This window comes from Vitis vinifera, chromosome 19 (genome assembly GCF_030704535.1).
Source record: "Vitis vinifera cultivar Pinot Noir 40024 chromosome 19, ASM3070453v1".
NCBI classification, from domain to species: Eukaryota; Viridiplantae; Streptophyta; class Magnoliopsida; order Vitales; family Vitaceae; genus Vitis; species Vitis vinifera.
Genome location: NC_081823.1, coordinates 507,721 through 528,655, shown reverse-complemented (window position 1 = coordinate 528,655; position 20,935 = coordinate 507,721). Strand labels below are relative to the sequence as shown.

At 34.4% G+C, this 20,935-nt stretch overlaps 2 protein-coding genes across 2 annotated transcripts; both read left to right on the top strand.

Moving 5' to 3' along the window:
• The first annotated feature begins 845 nt into the window (after positions 1-845).
• On the top strand, positions 846-6,189 carry LOC100260590 (probable leucine-rich repeat receptor-like serine/threonine-protein kinase At3g14840). The gene is given in 7 exon segments (XM_019217084.2): positions 846-1,270; positions 2,342-2,491; positions 3,422-3,540; positions 3,654-3,864; positions 3,990-4,227; positions 4,504-4,654; positions 5,587-6,189. Coding segments are annotated over 7 exon segments (1,314 nt in total). The 5' UTR covers positions 846-1,206; the 3' UTR covers positions 5,968-6,189.
• Positions 6,190-8,816: 2,627 nt separating this feature from the next.
• On the top strand, positions 8,817-20,715 carry LOC100255520 (probable leucine-rich repeat receptor-like serine/threonine-protein kinase At3g14840). Its single transcript, XM_003634655.4, has 24 exons — positions 8,817-8,983; positions 9,075-9,243; positions 11,357-11,428; positions 11,537-11,605; positions 11,724-11,795; positions 11,891-11,962; positions 12,070-12,141; positions 12,257-12,328; positions 12,422-12,493; positions 12,584-12,655; positions 12,739-12,810; positions 13,657-13,728; positions 14,269-14,334; positions 15,109-15,168; positions 15,275-15,310; positions 15,465-15,505; positions 16,004-16,383; positions 16,602-16,797; positions 17,578-17,727; positions 17,960-18,078; positions 18,193-18,403; positions 18,527-18,764; positions 19,043-19,193; positions 20,167-20,715. The coding sequence occupies exons 1-24, from the start codon at positions 8,887-8,889 to the stop codon at positions 20,557-20,559; spliced, it is 3,024 nt and encodes a 1,007-aa protein (XP_003634703.2). The 5' UTR covers positions 8,817-8,886; the 3' UTR covers positions 20,560-20,715.
• Positions 20,716-20,935: the final 220 nt, after the last annotated feature.

Genomic DNA, 20,935 nt, shown 5'->3' with positions numbered 1-20,935 from the left:
GTCAACCAAAAAACTTTTCAATTAAGGCAAATTGTACTTCTCTTTTTTTTATATTCAATTTGTATCATCTAATAATATGACAAATCATTATCGAGTAGATAAATAAAATAAAATAAAAAAACTCTCTCTCTCTCTCTCTCTCTCTAATTGTTTTTATAAGGCTTAGAAGTAGGATAATTTTGTCTAGAGTTAGAAACCCTTTTTTGGCATAAATATTTAAAAAGAGAATCAAATGAGTAAATTCCATTTGGACAAATCTTTAAGTTTTTACAATTTTCTTTTTAAATTTTTAATAAAATAGGTCTGTGAAGTTAAAAAATAAATAAATTATCCCATCTTCTTCCCCACTTTAATTCAAATTCAATAAAATAAAAATAAAAAAAATAAAAAACATAGTTAAAGGAAGAAAGATGACATAAGTGGTTGAACAAGAGGAAGAAGACAAGCATGGACCTAGAAGCCATTAATGGAGCAAATGAGTATGAGACTGATTACAAATAAACGAAATGTAAGTGAATTACAAAATTCTGAGATAAAATTATAAAAGTGGTATATTAAGATTGGTTTAATTTTTGGTAGGTATCAATTTGACACTATCGAAGGACTCATAGTTACGTGAATTAAAAAATTTAAGAAATCCAAAAATGAAAAAAGAAAGAAAAAGTAGTTATCCCATGGAGAAAACCAAACCAACCAAGGGCCTCTCATTGGCTGAGTTTTGGTCAAAAGTCCACATGATACCTTATTATCCAGGGCATCTCCTGTACATATTAATATATTATCACACCATTGTGACCATACATGACAACACACCCAAAGTTCTCCTTTCCTATTTTGAAAAACAGAGACAAATCACTTCCTCATTTACCCACAATGAAACATTACTCTCTTTCTACATCCTCCTTCTTTTGTCTATATATTAAATAGAAATCTTGAGACATGGGAAATGGGTCTTTACTAGAGTAGAATTCCACACAAAACCCATCTCTGTTTCTCTCTCTTGGGGAGCTTGAGATTGAGAAATGGGTTCATGGGTTCAGGGTGTTTTGTTCATTTTTGTTGTTGTTGTTGTCTGTATTGGAAATGCGGTTGGGAGTGGGGAGAAGTGTGATTTTTTTCAAGGGATATGGGTTAGGGATGAGACATATCCTCTGTACAAGGCGGAGGAATGCCCATTCATAGAGAGGGAGTTCAATTGCCAGAGGAATGTGCGTATGGATGATTTGCATCTCAAGTTCAGATGGCAGCCCCAGGGCTGTGCTTTGCAGAGGTAAATCCTCTCTCTCTCTCTCTCTCTCTCTCCATGAGTTGTGTATTGGTTCCTCCTCTCTATGATTTGTGTGTTGGTATGGTTCTTGGTTCCTCGTGGTGCGTGCAATACCTGGTTCAGTGTGGAGTGAATGGATTTATAGGCATTTTCAAGGAATATTTCTCACAAAATGCAAACTAATTTTCACTTTGAAAGAATAAATCCTTTTCAAAGAAAACCCATTTATATTTTATGGAAATAGCATGTTTAGTCCACACTTTTAAATAATAATAATAATAAAAAAACCCTCTAAAAAAATCATTCGAATTTCATGTATTCTAACGTAAAAATAATATTTATTAAACTCAAATTATTACTTATATAAATATCATTAAATGGTAATAACTCCGAACTACTTTTACTTTTTATTCATTATTGTTGTCTATGTTTTTTTAGTAGCTTTTTAATAATTAGAGTATCAGATTGCATTTCCTTTGTTTGTTTGAATCCAAATTTTGTCTATCTTTGTCTATTGGGATATGAATCCAGATTTTGTTTGTTCCTCCACCTGTGGGCATGGGACCACACATGAGGGAGCTTAAGCTTAAACATTTAGGAAAATTGGTAGTTCAACAATTTTGAATAGTTGGTATGCAAAAGGGTATTGTTCTTCTACTTCTCAAATTACACATTTTTTTAGTTTAGTGACTTGGTTCAGTCTGCGCAACTCCTCTTTTCTTTAGGGCACTTGGAACCAACATGGACATGATTCATTATTTTTTGAAGGGTTTGGCACAACTCTGTTTTAATATATATGGAATCTCAAATGATTCTTCTTTGATGCTACCTATATCATTGGAAATTTCATCGCTCTTTATGTGTTGCTCTTCTGAAATTTGCCAACAGTTTGAGCATCTTTTCATGTTTATTTGACTTTGACTCTGAAGAATAATGTTGATAAAATATTTTTTGTGATTAGTCTCTTGTTGCAGCATTACTAATGGTTCGATTTTGTTTTTCTTTGTGCCATCATTTGCCTAAAAGCTTCCATTCCATCTGCGTATCTGTTCTAACCCTGTTTTCTTATTGCAGATTTTATACCTCCTTCCAGAAATGGCAGTACTAGTATATCTGTGAGCGTTGTGGTTGGCATTGTGGCTGGAGTCATTCTTCTTATCTTCCTGGTTATCGGTATCCTTTGGTGGAGAGGCTGCCTAAGGCGCAAAGATACATTGGAACAAGGTATTGATTATGAAAAATGTTGTATATCAAAACATTTCATTGTTGATGTTGTAGCAATGGATTGGGTTGCTGGCATTCATGCTAAAACATGGTATCTGATCAGGGTTGATTTCTCTGGATGTAGAAGATGTTGAGGCCTCACGTCCCTGGTGATCCACGTAGTTGCCAAATGGACGGACGCACGATCTCAACCAATATAAGTTCCTGGTTCAGTCGTTCCTGCAAAAGGCGTCCGGACAGGGTGTCCGGACACACCCTCCGACGGTTTTGTCAGCCATGGAAAGAAAGATAAACCAGTTGGTCTTTTACTAAGTATCGCAAGCTTACCTTTCTTTTTATGTGAAGGTTCATACATATAGTACCAGAAGCTTTGTTTCCCTCTTTAATGGTAGAGAGATATTTTGGCTTATCATGATGCCACTAGGTGGTGGCAAGACCATCATCACCCTACGAGCGGCTGACAGAGATTGTGGGAAGCGCGGCGGCTGTCATAGATCATGGGAAGTGACTTGCCGTCACTTCATTCTTGTCCTTTCACTCTGCAGGTAGCGGAACGTGGGTCATGGCAGGCTGTTGTGAAGACGTGCAAGACTTGCTTACTTCAGTCAATGATCCGGACAAACATACCCGGATAGGATATGTCAGTCGTCCGGATGTGATATTTGCGAGTGTCGTGTGCTTCACCATGAGGAAGTCCGGATAGGAGAAGCGCGCCACATGTACTCTTGGGGAAATCCGGATTGGGTAATCCGGATGAGAATACGTGTCATGTGTCACCAGGAAGTATGTGCCACGTGTCATCAGGGGGAGGGGTCCCTACAGAAGATACAGTTATAATCCATCAAAATCCTTCTAAAACTATTAGGAATGTAGAAATAATTGCAAGTTTTTTTTAGATATATTTCTTATCTAACTTGGCTTCTTCTACAGATTTAAAGGGTCTAGATCAGCACACTGGTTTGTTTACCCTAAGGCAAATTAAGGCTGCCACAAACAACTTGGATGCTGCCAACAAAATTGGAGAAGTTGGATTTGGTTCTATTTACAAGGTATTCAGCACAATAATTAGTTTTCCCTCATTTTATGCATTTAAGCTGTTCATTAAGCAGTTTGTTATCATAAAACTTTATACTGAAGTGAAGACACTATTTCTCAAATGCAGGGCCTCTTATCGGATGGCACCGTAATTGCAGTGAAGCAGCTTTCTTCCAAGTCAAAACAAGGAAACCGTGAGTTTGTGAATGAGATAGGCATGATTTCTGCTCTTCAACATCCTCATCTTGTGAAGCTCTATGGCTGTTGTATAGAAGGAAATCAGTTGTTGCTGATATATGAGTAAATGGAGAATAACAGCCTCGCTCGTGCTTTGTTTGGTCTGTTTTTTTCACATCTGCTTACGTGCCTTGCTCAATTGCTTCTGCTATAAAACTACATGTATATGAACTTGTGTGATTTGAGTGCTTCTTACATCTAACTTTTGGTTGATATGATGATTTAGGCCCCGAAGAATGTCAATTACAATTGGATTGGCCAACTAGGCACAGGATCTGTGTTGGCATAGCAAGAGTGTTGGCTTATCTTCATGAAGAATCAAGGCTGAAGATCATCCACCTAGACATCAAGGCCACAAATGTGCTGCTTGATAAGAATCTTAACCCCAAAATATCTGACTTTGGTTTGGCCAAACTTGATGAAGAGGATAACACCCACATTAGCACCCGGAATGCTGGTGCATTGTGAGTCACTGTCTCCTGATTTTTAGTTAATGGGCTTTTTCTTTCTTTTGAATGGATGTCAATGGTTTCTTACTCTTTCAGAATTCAGGTAATCCAGATCTTTATGGCTGTGATAATTTCAGTATCATTATTTATCTTTCCGTTTAGCTCAAATAGGAAGCAGTGATACTGATATCACTTTGGAAACCACATCCTAGAAATTTTTGCTTTTGATCACCAGTGTTGATCCTTCATGCAAATGGAAAATTTGTGTAAAATCATACCCTCATTTTGCTGTGGATATATGGCACCTGAATATGCATTTCGGGGCTATTTAACTGACAAAGCAGATGTTTACAGTTTTGGAATTGTTGCCTTGGAAATTGTCAGTGGAAGAAGAAACACTACTTATAGGCCAAAAGAGGAATGCATCTATCTTCTTGATTGGGTAATTTCGACAACATTCTTTCTTGCATATGTCATCTCTGAATTTTCTCATTCTTAACAGCATGATTTGTTATTTGTGTCGGGAAGCATCGTCAAGGATGAATGGCTTCATCATTCAAACTACAAGCTGTAAAACCTGTTGAGAACCCAGAGAATAAATTTATCCCCTCACACTAGTTCTGTCTAACACTTCCTATAGCCAAAAGACATGCTTTAACCTCATTTTGAAATGGGCAGTTCCACATAACAGTCGCGGGTCATGCTGCTGTTTTTGCCAATCTGTTGAGTAAAGCAACTTAACTAGAACCGACCAAGGACTGGCTGCTTTCCCAGCCTGATCAATGTGGAAGTGAATAGGATCCGAATCATGAATCCCTAACCATGGCTCTTGAATTATATATATAAAAATATAGTCACCACATCATGGCAACTACATTTTCCTATCTTGGGCTGAAGTTATATTCTGATTCATGGCATCCCTTGGACCATTTTCCTAGTTCATGATGCTATATGAATCAAATAGACTCTCTTGATCAAAAATTTTCTCAGACAAATCGAAATTGCCCCAATACTACTAATACTTACATGCATTGCTTCCTTTTCAACCTTAAACGAAGAAGCAGGTAGTATATGCTCCCATCCTGAATGACTTCAATTATACAAATTGTGTGATATTACTGTATTAGCAATAAGACGTCATTGGGACCTTCCTTGATCACTGTGAGCAAACCCCTATATTAGCATGCCTCTTTCTGGGTAGCAGGCTAGCTGGGCACATTCCATTCATCACATACCAAATATTAAACTCATTCAATGTGGTTGTGACATTTCCATGGCTTCATTCAGCATATGTTGAAACAAATAGAGTCTTACCACCTGAGTCCATATGGCTTGATTTAAACACAAGCTCTCTTTTTCTTTCTTAATTTCTAGGCACTCTCATTAAAAGGGGAGGGGAATTTGATGGATCTAGTTGACCCCAGATTGGGCTCAGACTTCAACAAGGAAGAGGTCTTGGCGATGATCAACATAGCTCTCTTGAGCACAAAGGTCTCTCCAGCAGTCAGGCCAGCTATGTCATCAGTTGTGAGCATGCTTGAAGGCAGAACCACTGTTCAGGACATTGTTTCTGATCCCAGTGTTCCTAGTGATGACTTAAAGCTCGAGGAGATGAAGGAGCATTATTACTACACCCAAGAAAAGATCATGGGTGTGAGCGAGAGCATGCCAGACAGGCCATGGACTGCTTCTTTATCCATCCCTGATCTCTACCCAGTCACCTTGGATTTTGAATATTGGGAGAACAGAGATTAAATGTTGGTTTTCAATTCTTCTTTATGTTCTTCTTTGACACCATTTATGTAGGTGGGTGGATAGTATTTCTTTGAATTTGTAAATATTTTCATGTCCTGTAATCCATACGGTTTTACAGAAAAAAGTTATCAATTTTATCAAAGATGTATGTTTGGGATATATGTTTCTGAGTTGTGTATGAAAGAAAGGCTTGTTCATCAATCTATGAAGCATTTGTGCTCATTTATCGGTTTTTGGCATCTTTAGTTTCTCTACAGATTTTGTGGCTTTGATGCTCTTTTCTTAACCTAGTTGAGATAGTTTTTTAATCGAAGATAAAGTCAAAGTCATAATTTTCAGTAAAATTATATTTAGACAACACCTCAGGTATTATAAATGTATAAAAGCATTGAAGATTGTTCGTCAAAGAGACTTTTGGATTAATGGATATGTTTCTTAGTTTGAAAACAAGTTAGAAGGAGATATCAAACTATTATTCTAATATACTTAATATATTTAATAATTTAAATTAAACTATTAAGTCATATTAAGTAAATAAGTCTATCATAAACTTCCGAGTGAGCCACAACAGCTTATAATTATATAACATATAGTTAAATATATTACATTATATTAATATTTAATGTAATATAATTGATTAAATAAAAAAAATATTTTTTAAACACATTTTTTACCCTTGATTACTTTTTCTCTTTTATATATGTATATATATATTTTAATGTATAGCTAGAAGCCTACAATAGAAAGATTTAGCTTCGTCAACAAAGGGTGGCTGCTTCATTCTATTAAGCTAAAATACAAAAGTTCACACACCTTCTTTGAATCCCTTTTCATGGAAAGATGATATTATACACCCACTCCAATTTTATGAAAGAAAAAAATCTAGATTTTAGAGGACTTGTTTTAAATATTATTAAAAAGAAAAAAGGAAAAAGATTTCCTAATATATAAATACCACCTTAAAAATTAAAATAAATAACATTTTCTTATGATAAAATTAAAGTTTTCATATACTTTTTAAATGTAGTACTTGAAAATATAACTATTTATTATTTTATTTGATTTTTTTTTCATATTTTTAACAATAAATTAAATAAAAAAATTTAAATTATTTTTGGCCTTTTGGTCCTTTTCCTCCATTTAATTTCCCATGATCCAAAAATTAATTTTAATTATTAGAAAGAAAAAAAAAGTACAAACCTATATGAAAGTGTAAGGAACTTGTACTTGATGACCACTAATTTGTCAACATGACTTAACTTAATCAATAAGTACAGAACTTTATCTGAAAATCCATAGGTTTGGTGGTGACAAAGACTTGAAGGAGACGATAATTTCAAAATTGTTATCTTCTTTGCTACGGCATTGCAACTTGGTATTATTCCCCAAGTCAACTTCCTCAACTTGGATTTAAAAAAAACTCAGAAAGAAGAAAATTCTTTTTATTCATACCTTTGATATTACACAATGTTTGGCTGGTGAGAAAGTCTTAGAAAATGAGAACCAACTTCTTGCTGCATAGGATATTCACCACATGGCCATATTATATTGAAAAATAAAATAAAATTGTATTGAGTTGACTATGAAGCAAACTTGAGCTGTCACCAGCAATCCATGGCCTGTAAATCCGTTGTCTTGTGAATTTTTTTTTTTTTTTTTGGGGTATTTTCAGTGGTGAATCCAAGAAATATATAAATGAATTGAGCTGTTCATGTTAGTGGGTTTAACTTTAGAAGGTAAAATAATTGAAGAATATGAAATGATAATGTCTCCAACAATTATTAAATTTTATCTTTTTATCAGTTTTTATTACTATAATTAATTATAAAATTTTAAAATAAAAAGAATATACTAAATATCGTGTGTTTATATATATATATATATTGATCACCCTTGATAAGATAGAAAATAAATTGTGTTTTTGTTTTAGTATAAATATGGAAGTCTAGACATACTTGTGGAATTGAAAAAAGTTTTTAAAATTTTTTTTTTTTTTAAAACCTTTATCTTTAAAATTTGGGGGAAAAAATGCTTTTTGATTAATCAAATGTAAAATCATTAACCATGGTACAATACGATATAACCATGGTTACGGTACAATATAACGATATATCACATGTTGACATTAAAGCATACAGTAAAAAGGCAATTGATGAAATGTTTACCTTGATTAATCACATGAAAAGTCATTTTTGTGTTCCACTGGTATCAAATAATACGCTCAGTTCATAATGGTGTGAAAATCCAGGTTCAATGAGCTCTTCCCTTTCTACACCAAAATTCAGTCCGTGTGTGTGCTCGAGTTCGCAGTACGTGCCCTTTCAGCCCTCAAGAGAAAAACAAAACAGAGCAAAAGTCTTTCTTTTTCCTTTATGTATATATATAAATAAATATATTCATATATACCACATTACACACATAAAATTTAGATCACTTGACTTAATGATGAGTCAGTCAAGTGAATTAAGATGAATCCATAAAAAATCAAGTAATAATGCATTCAACTACATTATGAATCACAATGCAAAAAATAAAATAACATTAATTTATGATATTATCATATTGATTATATAAGTTCACATATAAAAATTTCAAGACATTGAACTTATGTTTTTGTTTCAGTATAAATATGAATTTGAAAAAAGTTTTAAATATTTATTTTTTGAAAAACTTTATCTTGCGGAAAAAAAAAAGCTTTTTGATTAATCAAATGTAAAATCATTAACCATGGTACGGATATAACCATGGTACGGTACGATATAACGATGTATCGAAGTCTTCGCCCTGAGTCTTCTCTTTTTCTCTCTCCTCCCGTGCACGATAAAGACCCTCTACCACAAATCATGCATTCACTCTTCATCCATCATCTAGTGCTCCTCCAAACCCCAAGCCCTCCTCCTCTGCAACAACCCTAAAACCATGCCCTCCATTAACAGCCTTCTCTCTTCTTTACTCATTGCCTTCACTTTCTTCACAACTCTCACCTTCTCTGCAACTCTCCTCCCAAATAATGAAGGTGATACTACCATTCATTCTACCTCATTTTTCATAGTTCTATATATATATACACTCTCAAAAATCAATCTTATTATTATTACACTTTACAGTGGAAGCTCTGGAAGAGATCGCGAAAACTCTGGGGAAGACGGACTGGAACTTCAGTGCGGATCCGTGCGGCGGCGAGTGGGGTTGGGCGACGAAGAATCCGGTGAAGGGGTCGGAAAATGCTGTCACTTGTAGCTGCACCAACAACACTGTTTGCCACGTTGTTAGCATGTAAGTTAATTAAACTTCTATTTATTTGCTCAATTTTTTTTAGTTACTAAAAGGATTGAGTCAGTTTAATTACAATTCAATTAAGAAAACAAACAATAATCATCGGATTATGAATAAAGTTTTTATTTTCAATTTGAAATCTAAATACGTCTGAATTTGTATAAATTTTGAACCATATAACTCAAAAAATAGAAATAAAATATTTCAAAGTTTATTAAAACTTCAAATAAAAAACAAAAGTTTTAGCCTATATTTGGTTCTTAAAAAATTTGAGGAAACAAAATTGAGAAAAAAAGTAAAAGGAAATAAAAAGTTAAGATTTTTTTTTTAATTTAATAAATTATTTTTACATACTTCTTTAAACTCATTTTATTTATTTCTTTTTATTATATGTAAACTAGATAATTTAAAAATATATAAAATTTTGATAAATTTTAATTATATTTATTTATTTATTTATATTTTTTATGGTTAAATCAAATATAAAAAACCATTTTGATTCTCTTTTTTTTTCTTAGTATTTTATGGGAAACAAATATAACTTTAATGTAATATAATTTATGTATTTTTTGGTTCATACTATTTTCATTTTTTTTAATACCAAAACACATTCCAATTATTTTAGAATATGTTATATGTGAAAATAAATTAATGTGAAATATTTTATTGAAGGACTTTATATGGAATAGTTGGCTTCCACTCTCCACCCTAATTTACCTAACTTATATAAAAAGAAGGTTGTAATATCAATGACCATATTTAGTGAATAAATAAATTTCATTTTAATATTGACATTTGAATATCATAAGGATTTATTATATTAAGTACTCTTTTATTTTATTTTTCCATAATATAATTTTATATATTTATAATAATGAGTTAGGTGGGTGGGCCCAATTTGTTGTGTTGACTTTGACTTCTAAATTGGCCTTCAGGTCCAATAATTTCAGACTGATCCCATTCTGGGATGTTAGGACTTAGGAGCCTTAGGACGAAACTCGAAAGGAGAATCTTATCATGTGGGCGGCCCAATTAGGAACTGAGGTCCAATGGGCCCACCTTTTTTATGTCGGCAGCCAAGTGAGGTTGGGCCCTTGGGGATATATACGGACGGGAAATGCAAAGCTATACGTATCCTGGTCTAAATCAAGGCCATTGAATATGTATAGTGAGATATAATGAAATTTAAATATAAACATATAAAATTATAATATAAATAATAAAACTTAAAAATGTATACATAACTTATTAGGGCAACTACAAAGGCCTTGGTTTTGAGTTTGAATCCTAGGGAGGCCACTCTGGGTCACTTTGGCACCAATACAAATGGTGGCAACACCCAAATGTTGCAAAAAAAGGCTAACCTTTTTGTTGTGCATTTGTATCGGTGTCAAAGCAACCCGATTTTTGACTCATTTGTATCGATGCTAAAACGACCCAATTTTTGGCTTAGATGGTACCAGGAGGGCAATCACAAGGGCCTTGGTTTTGAGTTCGAATCCTGAGGAGGCCACTCTGGAATGCTTTGGCACCAGAGCCAAAAATTGGGTCGTTTTGACACCGATACAAATGCACAACAATAACACCCCATGAATCTAGTTTCTTGAATTGTATTTGGATCAAGTTAAGCTTTCTACTAAGTTAAAATTTTAGAATCTATTTGAAAATAGTTTTTAATTTTTAAAAATATAAAGATGCGTTAATATTAATGTATTTGGTATGAGAAAAATGCTAAGGAAAGAAAATAAATGCAAAAAAAAATTTATTTTTTATATTTAGTTTTTTATGAAAAGTATAAAAAAATTTAAATATAACTAAAATTAATTAAAAATTTATATATTTTAAAATTATTTAACTTTTATATAAAAGAGGTAAAATATCTTAATAAATTTGAAGTAATATATAAAAATAATTTATTAATTTTAAATTAATTTTTTATTTTCTTCCAAATTTTATTTCTTGTACTTTTTCTTGTATTATTCCTTAAAATTTGTAAGGAACAACCTAGTCTAATTTTTTTTTCTTTATAGAATATTTGAAAAATAATTAAAAAATATACAAATCAATCATAAGTTAATTAATAACCGTTAACGTGAGTATTTATCCTTTGTAGAGTCCTCAAGACTCAGAATCTCCCGGGATCTCTCCCACCAGAGCTGGTGAAGCTTCCTTACCTCCAAGAAATGTGAGTATTTCTCTAACTTAATTTTTCTGCCAATTTTGGCATCACCCATTTCTTCAATTACCCATTTAGGACTTCAACTAACTTAACTGTAATTCATCTCCGTCACAGTGACTTCACCCGCAACTACCTCAACGGTTCAATCCCTCCAGAATGGGGTACAATGCAACTAGTAAACATGTATGCTTTCTCTCCATCTATGTATATATGGTTGAAATTTTGATGGCTTATTCAATATGAACCTTTAAGCAGTTCATTTTTTATTTTTTTTTAATTTGGTATGTGGGTGTTGTTGCAGTTCTCTGATCGGAAACCAATTAACGGGTTCGATTCCCAAAGAGCTTGGAAACATCTCTACTCTTGCAAACCTGTGAATTTCTAATTACCCATTTGTTTCCCTTTTCAGTGTGTGATCTTTTAAGAATTATTTTTTTGATGCAAAAATTTTGGATTTGATATGCGTAGAACCGTGGAGTTCAATCAGCTTTCAGGGGTTCTTCCTCAGGAGCTTGGGAATCTGCCCAGTATAGAGAGAATGTAAGACCCTTTTGTTTGTAGATTTTGCCAATTATGGGTGTTACCGTTTTTTTTTATTATTAACGCTGGTGGGTTTATTGGTTTGGTTGTGTTTTTCGTTGTTGAAGACTTCTTACCTCAAACAACTTCACTGGGGAGTTACCACAAACATTTGCAGGGCTTACCACATTGAAGGACTTGTAAGATTTTGAAGTGTCTTTTCTTTTTTCGGGTTTTTGTATGCATAAATTAGCATCTTTTTTTGGTTGAATTCTGAGATTGGGGCTATTGTATCTTTGTTTTAATTCAATGCAGTCGGGTTGGAGATAATCAGTTCACAGGAAAGATACCCAATTTTATACAGAACTGGACAAAACTTGAAAAATTGTGAGAGCTTTGTTGAATCTGATGTTTGAGTTGGTATGAGTGGCATGATTTCATTTATAATCACATATTCTAATTGAAATTTGCTACCGACAGAGTGATTCAAGGGAGTGGTTTCAGTGGGCCGATTCCTTCTGGCATTGCCCTTTTGACAAAAATAACTGACTTGTGAGTAAAGCTCTCCTATGCCATAGCTTTGATAATTTATATGGATTGAAATTATTATATTTTTATTTTTTATTAAATTTCTATGTTCAGGAGAATCAGTGACCTGAATGGAACTGAAGCAACTTTTCCACCATTGAGTGATATGAGAGACTTGAAAACACTGTGAGTAGATTGCCCTTGATAATACACAGTACATAGAACATATTTTCGAGATTTTTGGTGATATATATTTGATTTGATTGCAGGATATTGAGGAGTTGCAATATTGTTGACCCGCTACCTGATTACCTTGGGGAAATGACAAAATTGAAAACCCTGTCAGTATATATTTAGTATCTTTTCCCCTTTACCTGTTGCAGACTAATTGTTAAGATTCTTTGAAACGTGTTTTTCTACTAATTCAGAGATTGTTTCATGTTATGACTTCTTGCATAGCTTGTGATGTTCCTTGAGTGGTCACCGCATCTCTGTGTTTTGACTAATTTGGATTTTGAATAAGCTGCTTACAGCTTGCATTGTTTGTATGAATAGATAGAAAATAAGACCCTGGAGACATGTCGAGAAGGCTCCTAGTAGTCTGGCTTTTCTATAACTTCATAAATGCTTCTTTGAGTGTCATATTCACTGCTAAGTAGGAGCCTGCTTGTTGCATGGGCTCACACATTGCTATTTGCACCTGCCTATTCAGCATGTATGTTTCATGACGTATCAAGTAAAAATTGATAAATAGCCATTTTGTCTCTCTGAAGTGGATGGCTTTATGAGTTTAGTTGTCATAATTTCTGGGATCTAGATTCTTAATCGGACAAAATGTGGAAAGGGAATCTTTACTCGCAGATAATTTAGACCATCTGAAATGCATCTAGAGTAGTATTTTGAGCCAAGAAGAAAAACAGATGGTCAATGTATAAGCTGCCAGTATCCAGTGACAAGTGCTAATCATAAACGGTTATGTGGTGGAAGGAGCTTGAGACATAGCTCCTACTTTGTATCATTTGCCTTATTAAGAAATTGTTATGATGCATACACAATTCCATAAACTTCATATTTATTCATTTCAGCATGTCATTTCGGTTTCTTGGTATTGTTTTTCCATTCTCAGGTGTTCGACTCTTTCGGGGTAGAGCAATTTTTAATGCATTCTGTTTATGATTCTCTTGCAGAGATCTGAGTTTTAACAAACTAACTGGAGAAATTCCAAGCAGCTTTGTCGGTCTATCAAATGCAGATTACATGTAAGCAGTGTATTTTCATATAAAAATTTCTTCTTTAGGTTTTGACAACTATTCAAGCTGATTCCAAGGGGTGAAATTACCTAATAATCAACAGATTGAAATGAAAAACCAATATAATGGCCTAAATGAACCAAGAAAGCTTAGAGGATGTGGAGTTGAATTGATTTTAAGACTAAACCACATTGGTTGGGCTTCAGTACTGAATCTGAAAGATGAGTTTAATGGTCTAAATGAAGAAAGAAGTCCAATGTGCTACAAGTAAAGGTTAATCTAAAAGACCAAGTTAATTGCCTAAATGAACCAGGAGATTTTAGAGCCTAGGATCAAATTGATTGAGTGACTAAATCACATATGTTGGCTTTAAAAGCCTTCTGAATAAAGAGCCAATTGACAGATGAATTCATTCTGATTGATTGAAAACTAATTTTGGTCCTTGAAGGGGGAATTACTAGTAAGTTTTTCCTATCATGCTTCAGATGTTACTCTAGTGAAGAAAACTACTTGAGCAATACTAAAGTTGGACAACTCAATGTTATGTAGGTATTTTACCGGAAACATGCTAACTGGAGCCGTGCCTGATTGGATGCTGAAAAGAGGAGACAACTAGTAAATTTTTTTCTCAAATGCTTTATATATTGTTGTGGCTATGTTTGTTTGTTTCTACTCATCACATGTTAACTATCAATTTGCTTTTATTACTTTCTTGCTTCTATTTTTTTTTATTAGTTTTAATGGGCATACACTTGCATCCTTACAGCAAATAAATTTGGCTTTGAATGTTGATTCTATGTTTCGCCATGAATTCTGATTATCGATTAATATTTCAAATATTTGGGTAGCAAACATTCTGTTAGTTCTAAAATTTGGAAGAGATAATTGTTCTTTTATTCTGTGCTATTAAGGAATCTGATTAAAACTGTTCATGCTTTGTACGAAGACATACTACAGAATTTTTCATGCAAAACACGATTTCCTCATTCCTTTACACAAACAGCTGTTGCACATTGAAAACTCTTGCCACCAAAAGCAATAAGTCGTATTTCCGCTCCCTTTTGCATATAACTTGGATTCTAGACAAAAAAGAGGGTGATATGTGAGGATGGATAGATGGATTGTAGAGTATTTTAGGCTTGGGGGAATAGTTCTTTGCACTATAGCTCAAAGTGGTTTAGGACCACTCCTAAAGGAACAACTGAGCTATTGGTTGTGTGTTGCATGGCTAATGGCACAAGACACTTCATCTCTTGGGTTATTTAGAAATAAGGTTCAGATAATCAAATACTATATGCAATTCTGTTCATGTGAAGTCATGATTTATTAACTTGATGTTCATTCTGCATGGAAAACTATGATGAATTAAACTGTGAATACTGTGTGCAGTGATCTTTCATACAATAACTTTACTAGTGAAAGCTCAAGAGGATGTCAAGAACGGAGTGTGTAAGAATACTCTTATCTAACATAAGATATTTCTTTTCTGTATTATTTGCTGTGTAAAATCATCTGTTTAGCATCTAAACTTTCAATATTGTGATATTTTCTACAGAAATTTGTTTGGAAGCTCATCAGGAGGAAATAACTCGTGAGTTTCTAATTACCATTTTAAGGATTGTAATAAATAAATGTTTTCTGAAGCCAATAATTTTTTTCAGCACTACGATTCTTTCCTTGTCATGTAATATTCAAATATGATGTTGTGATGCTGACTTTTGCTGGGCATTACGTTGTTTTCTCAGTGGAATTGTCTCGTGCTTGAGAAGCTTTAATTGCCCAAAAAGTAAGTTTAAATATCATATGCTATCTTGACATTGTTAATTAAGAAATACAAAAGAATGAAATTAATGGAAGAATATAAATGGATTTTAGAATGTCATCAATTTCACTTTCCATAACTTGAGATGAGTCTGATTAATCTTCAACTCAAAATTTGTGCTTCTAGTGTTGATAAAACACTGATCAGACCAGCTTTGTAGACGACCCACATTTCAGCACACCGTGTCTCAAAATCTCTTCAAGATAGGCATTCTCCTTTCTTGTGCTTTGCCCTGTGCATTTAGGGTACTGCTAATGCATTTGGGGTTGAAATCTTTCCATTGGATCACATGGTCTATTAAAAATGGATTGGTATACAGTCCAAAACAGTGTCACAAGTTTGCTGATTAAAGTAAAAGTTCGGGAAGGGTGGTTAATGGATGTATTTTCTTGTGCCTTTTTCTAAATATCCTTTTTCTTTTCTTGTTCAATTTCACCAATCTATTGTAGGTTTTTTTTCCAGAGTTTTACTCCATGCACATAAATTGTGGTGGAAAAGAAGTAATTGTTGATGGAAATACCACATATGAAGATGACACAGATTCTGGTGGACCATCAAAGTTCTATCAGAGTAGAACAAACTGGGCATTCAGCAGCACAGGTCACTTCATGGACGATGACCGCCCTACGGACTCCTTTATTGGGACAAACGTGTCTAGACTCATCATGGAAAATTCTGGACTGTATACAACCGCACGCCTCTCTGCCCTGTCTCTCACTTATTATGGATTCTGTCTGGAAAATGGAAACTACACAGTAAAGCTTCACTTTGCAGAGATCACCTTTACTGATGACAAAACATATAGCAGCCTTGGTAGGCGTTTGTTTGATGTTTATGTTCAGGTAATGAATCACATTACTTCCATGTTCACCAACCAAAGTTCTAATTTTAAAAAGTACAAGAAACTTTAGCATTTTGGATTCAAGCCATTTTGAGTTCTTGACTTTAACCTATATAAAAATTCAACTTTTTTGCACAAAGTTTTAGAGAAATCTTGGGACACCATTTCAATTTATAGCACCTTGAAAATTTCAGTTGTAATTGGAGTGGTTTGTTGCAGGATAAGTTGGTTCTCAAGGATTTCAATATTGAGGATGAAGCAGGAGGTGTTAGCAAGGAAATCTTAAAATATTTTACTGCAGTTGTGACTAATAATACCTTGGAAATTCGCTTCTATTGGGCTGGGAAAGGGACTACAGGTATCCCAGTTAGAGGAGTTTATGGTCCTCTTATATCAGCTATTTCTGTGGACCCTGGTACGTCACACATTTTCTGAGCTTGTTTTATGAATTTTCTTTATCATTTTTATTAAAAAGCATGATATGCATATTGAGCCCAAATCCTACAAGCTTAAGCTTTTAGGAAAATTGGTAGTTGAACATGATTTCAAAGCTTGGTTTGGGGGGAGGTCCTGGGTTTGATCCTTCTCTCTGCAATTTGCATTTCCTTTATTTGTTTGTTGAATAAAAATCCAAATTTTGTCTATCTTTGTCCATTGGATATGAATCCAAATTCTATTTGTCTCTCCACATGCGGGTAGTAAAGGAGGGTAAGGTTAAGCTTTTAGGAAAATTAGTAGTTCAACAATTTTGAATAGTTGGGATGTAAAAGGGTTTGTTCTTCTACTTTTTCTCAAATTACACATTTATTATAGTTAAGTGATTTGGTTCAGTCTGCACAACTCCTCTTTTCTTTAGGTCACTTGGAACCAACATGGACATGATTCATTATTTTTTGAAGGGTTTAGCACAAGTATGTTTTGATATATCTATATATATTTGGATGCTACTTATATTACAGGAAATTTCATTGCTCTGTATGTGGTGCTCTTCTGAAATTTTCCAACAGTTCGAGCATCTTTTCATGTTTATTTAGCTTCGACTCTCTGAAGAATTAATGTTGATAAAATATTTTTTGTTGTTAGCCTCTTTTTGCAGCATCACTAATGGTTGGATTTTGTTTTTCTTTGTGCCATCATTTGCCCAAAAGCATCCATTCCATCTGTGTATCTGTTCTAACTTTGTTTTTTCTTGCAGATTTTATACCTCCTACCGAAAATGGAAGCAGTAGTATATCTGTTGGCGTTGTGGTTGGCATTGTGGCTGGAGTCATTCTTCTTGTCTTCCTGCTTATAGGTATCCTTTGGTGGAGAGATTGCCTAAGGCGCAAAGATACGTTGGAACAAGGTATTGATTATGAAAAAATTTGTCTATCAAAACATTTGATTGTTGATGTCGTAGCAGTGGATTGGTTTGCTGGCATTCATGCCAAAACATGGTATCTAATCAGGGTTGATTTCTCTGGATGTAGAAGATACAGTTATAATCCATCAAAATCCTTCTCAAACTATTAGGAATTTAGAAATGATTGCAACTTTTTATTAGATATATTTCTTATCTAACTTGGCTTCTTCTACAGAGTTAAAGGGTCTAGATCTGCAGACTGGCTTGTTTACCTTAAGGCAAATTAAGGCTGCAACAAACAACTTTGATGCTGCCAACAAAATTGGAGAAGGTGGATTTGGTTCTGTTTACAAGGTATTCAGCACAAGAATTAGTTTTCCCTCATTTTATGCATTTAAGATGTTTGGTAAGCAGTTTGTTCTCATAAAACTTTATACTGAAGAGAGGACATTATTTCTCAAAATGCAGGGCGTCTTATCCGATGGCACCATAATTGCAGTGAAGCAGCTTTCTTCCAAATCAAAACAAGGAAACCGTGAGTTTGTGAATGAGATAGGCATGATTTCTGCTCTTCAACATCCTCATCTTGTGAAGCTCTATGGCTGTTGTATAGAAGGAAATCAGTTGTTGCTGATATACGAGTACATGGAAAATAACAGCCTCGCTCGTGCTTTGTTTGGTCTGTTTTTTTTCACATCTGCTTACGTGCTTTACTCAATTGCTTCTGCTATAAAACTACATGTATATGAACTTGTGTGATTGTGCTTCTTACATCTAACTTTTGGTTGATATGATGATTTAGGCCCCGAAGAATGTCAATTACAATTGGATTGGCCAACTAGACACAGGATCTGTGTTGGCATAGCAAGAGGGTTGGCTTATCTTCATGAAGAATCAAGGCTGAAGATCGTCCACCGAGACATCAAGGCCACAAATGTGCTACTTGATAAGGATCTTAACCCCAAAATATCTGACTTTGGTTTGGCCAAACTTGATGAAGAGGATAACACCCACATTAGCACTCGGATTGCTGGTACATAGTGAGTCACTATCTCCTGATTTTTACTTAATGGGCTTTTCCTTTCTTTTGAATGGATGTCAATGGTTTCTTACTGCTTCAGAATTCAGGTAACCCAAATTCTTATGGCTGTGATAATTTTTTGTATCATTATTTATCTTTCTGTTTAGCTCAAATAGGAAGCAGTGACACTGTTATCACTTTGGAAACCACATACTAGAATTTTTTGCTTTTGATCACCAGTGTTTATCCTTCATTTCAAAAGGAAAATTTGTGTAAAATCATACTCTCATTTTGCAGTGGATATATGGCACCTGAATATGCAATGCGGGGCTATTTAACCGACAAAGCAGATGTTTACAGTTTTGGAGTTGTTGCCTTGGAAATTGTCAGTGGAAGAAGCAACACTACTTATAGGCCAAAAGAAGAATCCATCTATCTTCTTGATCGGGTAATTTTGACAACATTCTTTCTTGCATTTGTCGTCTCTGAATTTTCTCATTCTTATCCATTTAGGCTGATTGCATAATTTTAACAGCATGGTTTTTTATTTGTGTCGGGAAGCATCTTCAAGGATGGATGGCTTCATCGTTCAAACTAGAAGCTGTAAAAACTGTTGAGAACACAGAGTATAAATTTATCCCCTCACACTGGTTCTGTCTAACACTTCCTACAGCCAAAAGACATGGTTTAACCTCGTTTTGAAATGGGCAGTTCCACATAACAGTAGCAGGTCATGCTGCTGTTTTAGCAGATCTGCTGAGTGAAGCAACTTAACTAGAACCGACCAAGGACTAGCTGCTTTCCCAGCCTGATCAAAGTGGAAGTGAATAGGATCCAAATCATGAACCCCTAACCATGGCTCTTGAATTATATATATATATATAAATATATAGTCATCACATAATGGCAACTACATTTTCCTATCTTGGGCCGAAGTTATATTCTGATTCATGGCATCCTTTGGACCATTTTCCTAGTTCATGATTCTATATGGGTCAAATAGGCTCTCTTGAACAAAAATTTGCTCAGACAAACCGAAATTGCCCCAATACTACTAATACTTACATGTATTGCTACCTTTTCAACCTTAAATGAAGAAGCAGGTAGTATATGCTTTCTTCCTGAATGACTTCAATTATATTGTGTGGTATTACCGTATTAGTAATAAGACGTCATCCAGGACCTGCCTGGACCACTCTGAGGAAACTCCTATATTAGCATGCCTCTTTCTGGGTAGCAGGCTAGCTGGGCATATTCCATTCATACATATCAAATTTTGATCTCATTCAATGTGGTTGTGGCATTTCCATGGCTTCATTCAGCATATGTTGAAACAAATAGTCTTGCAGCCTGAGTCCCTATTGCTTGAGTTAAACACGAGCAATTCTCTTATTGGATTTTCTTTCTTTCTCAACTTCTAGGCACTCTCTTTAAAAGAGAAGGGGAGCTTAATGGATATAGTTGACCCCAGATTGGGCTCAGACTTCAACAAGGAAGAGGTCATGGCAATGCTCAACATAGCTCTCCTGTGCACGACCATCTCTTCAGCAGTCAGGCCAGCTATGTCATCAGTTGTGAGCATGCTTGAAGGCAGAACTGCTGTTCAGGACATCGTTTCTGATCCCAGTGCTCCCAGTGATGACTTAAAGCTCGAGGAGATGAAGGAGCATTATCGCCACATCCAAGAAAAGAGCATGGGCGTGAGCGAGAGCAAGGCTCAGAGCATGCCAGATGGGCCATGGACTGCTTCTTCATCCATCCCTGATCTCTACCCAGTCAACTTGGATTCTGAATATTGGGAGAAGAGAGATTAAATGTTGGCTTTCAATTCTTCTTTGTGTTCTTCTTTGACACCATTTATGAAGGCGGGTGCATAGCATTTCTTTGAATTTGTATAAATATTTTCATGTCCTGTAATCCATAGGTTTTACAGAAAAAAGTTTTCAATTTTATAAAAAATGTATGTTTGGGAATTATGTTTAAGTTGTGTATGAAAGAAAGGCTTCTTCATCAAACTATGAAGCTTTTGTGTTCATTCATCAAAGATTGTTGGTCAAAGGGATTTTTGGATTAATGGATATATTTTAAGCTCAGAAAGAAGTTAGAACGAGTGAATATTTCTTTTTTACTTGTATTTTATTCCGATTGTTGTCTGACATTTATCAATTATCTAGTCTAGTAGAAAAATTG

Bases quoted from the DNA above. Each gene is read 5' to 3' on its own strand.
- LOC100255520 (XM_003634655.4), top strand. From the start codon at position 8,887: ATGCCCTCCATTAACAGCCTTCTCTCTTCTTTACTCATTGCCTTCACT. The intron at 11,606-11,723 runs GTATGCTTTCTC...GTGTTGTTGCAG, and splicing joins ACAATGCAACTAGTAAACAT to TTCTCTGATCGGAAACCAAT. The intron at 12,494-12,583 runs GTGAGTAAAGCT...TTCTATGTTCAG, and splicing joins TTGACAAAAATAACTGACTT to GAGAATCAGTGACCTGAATG.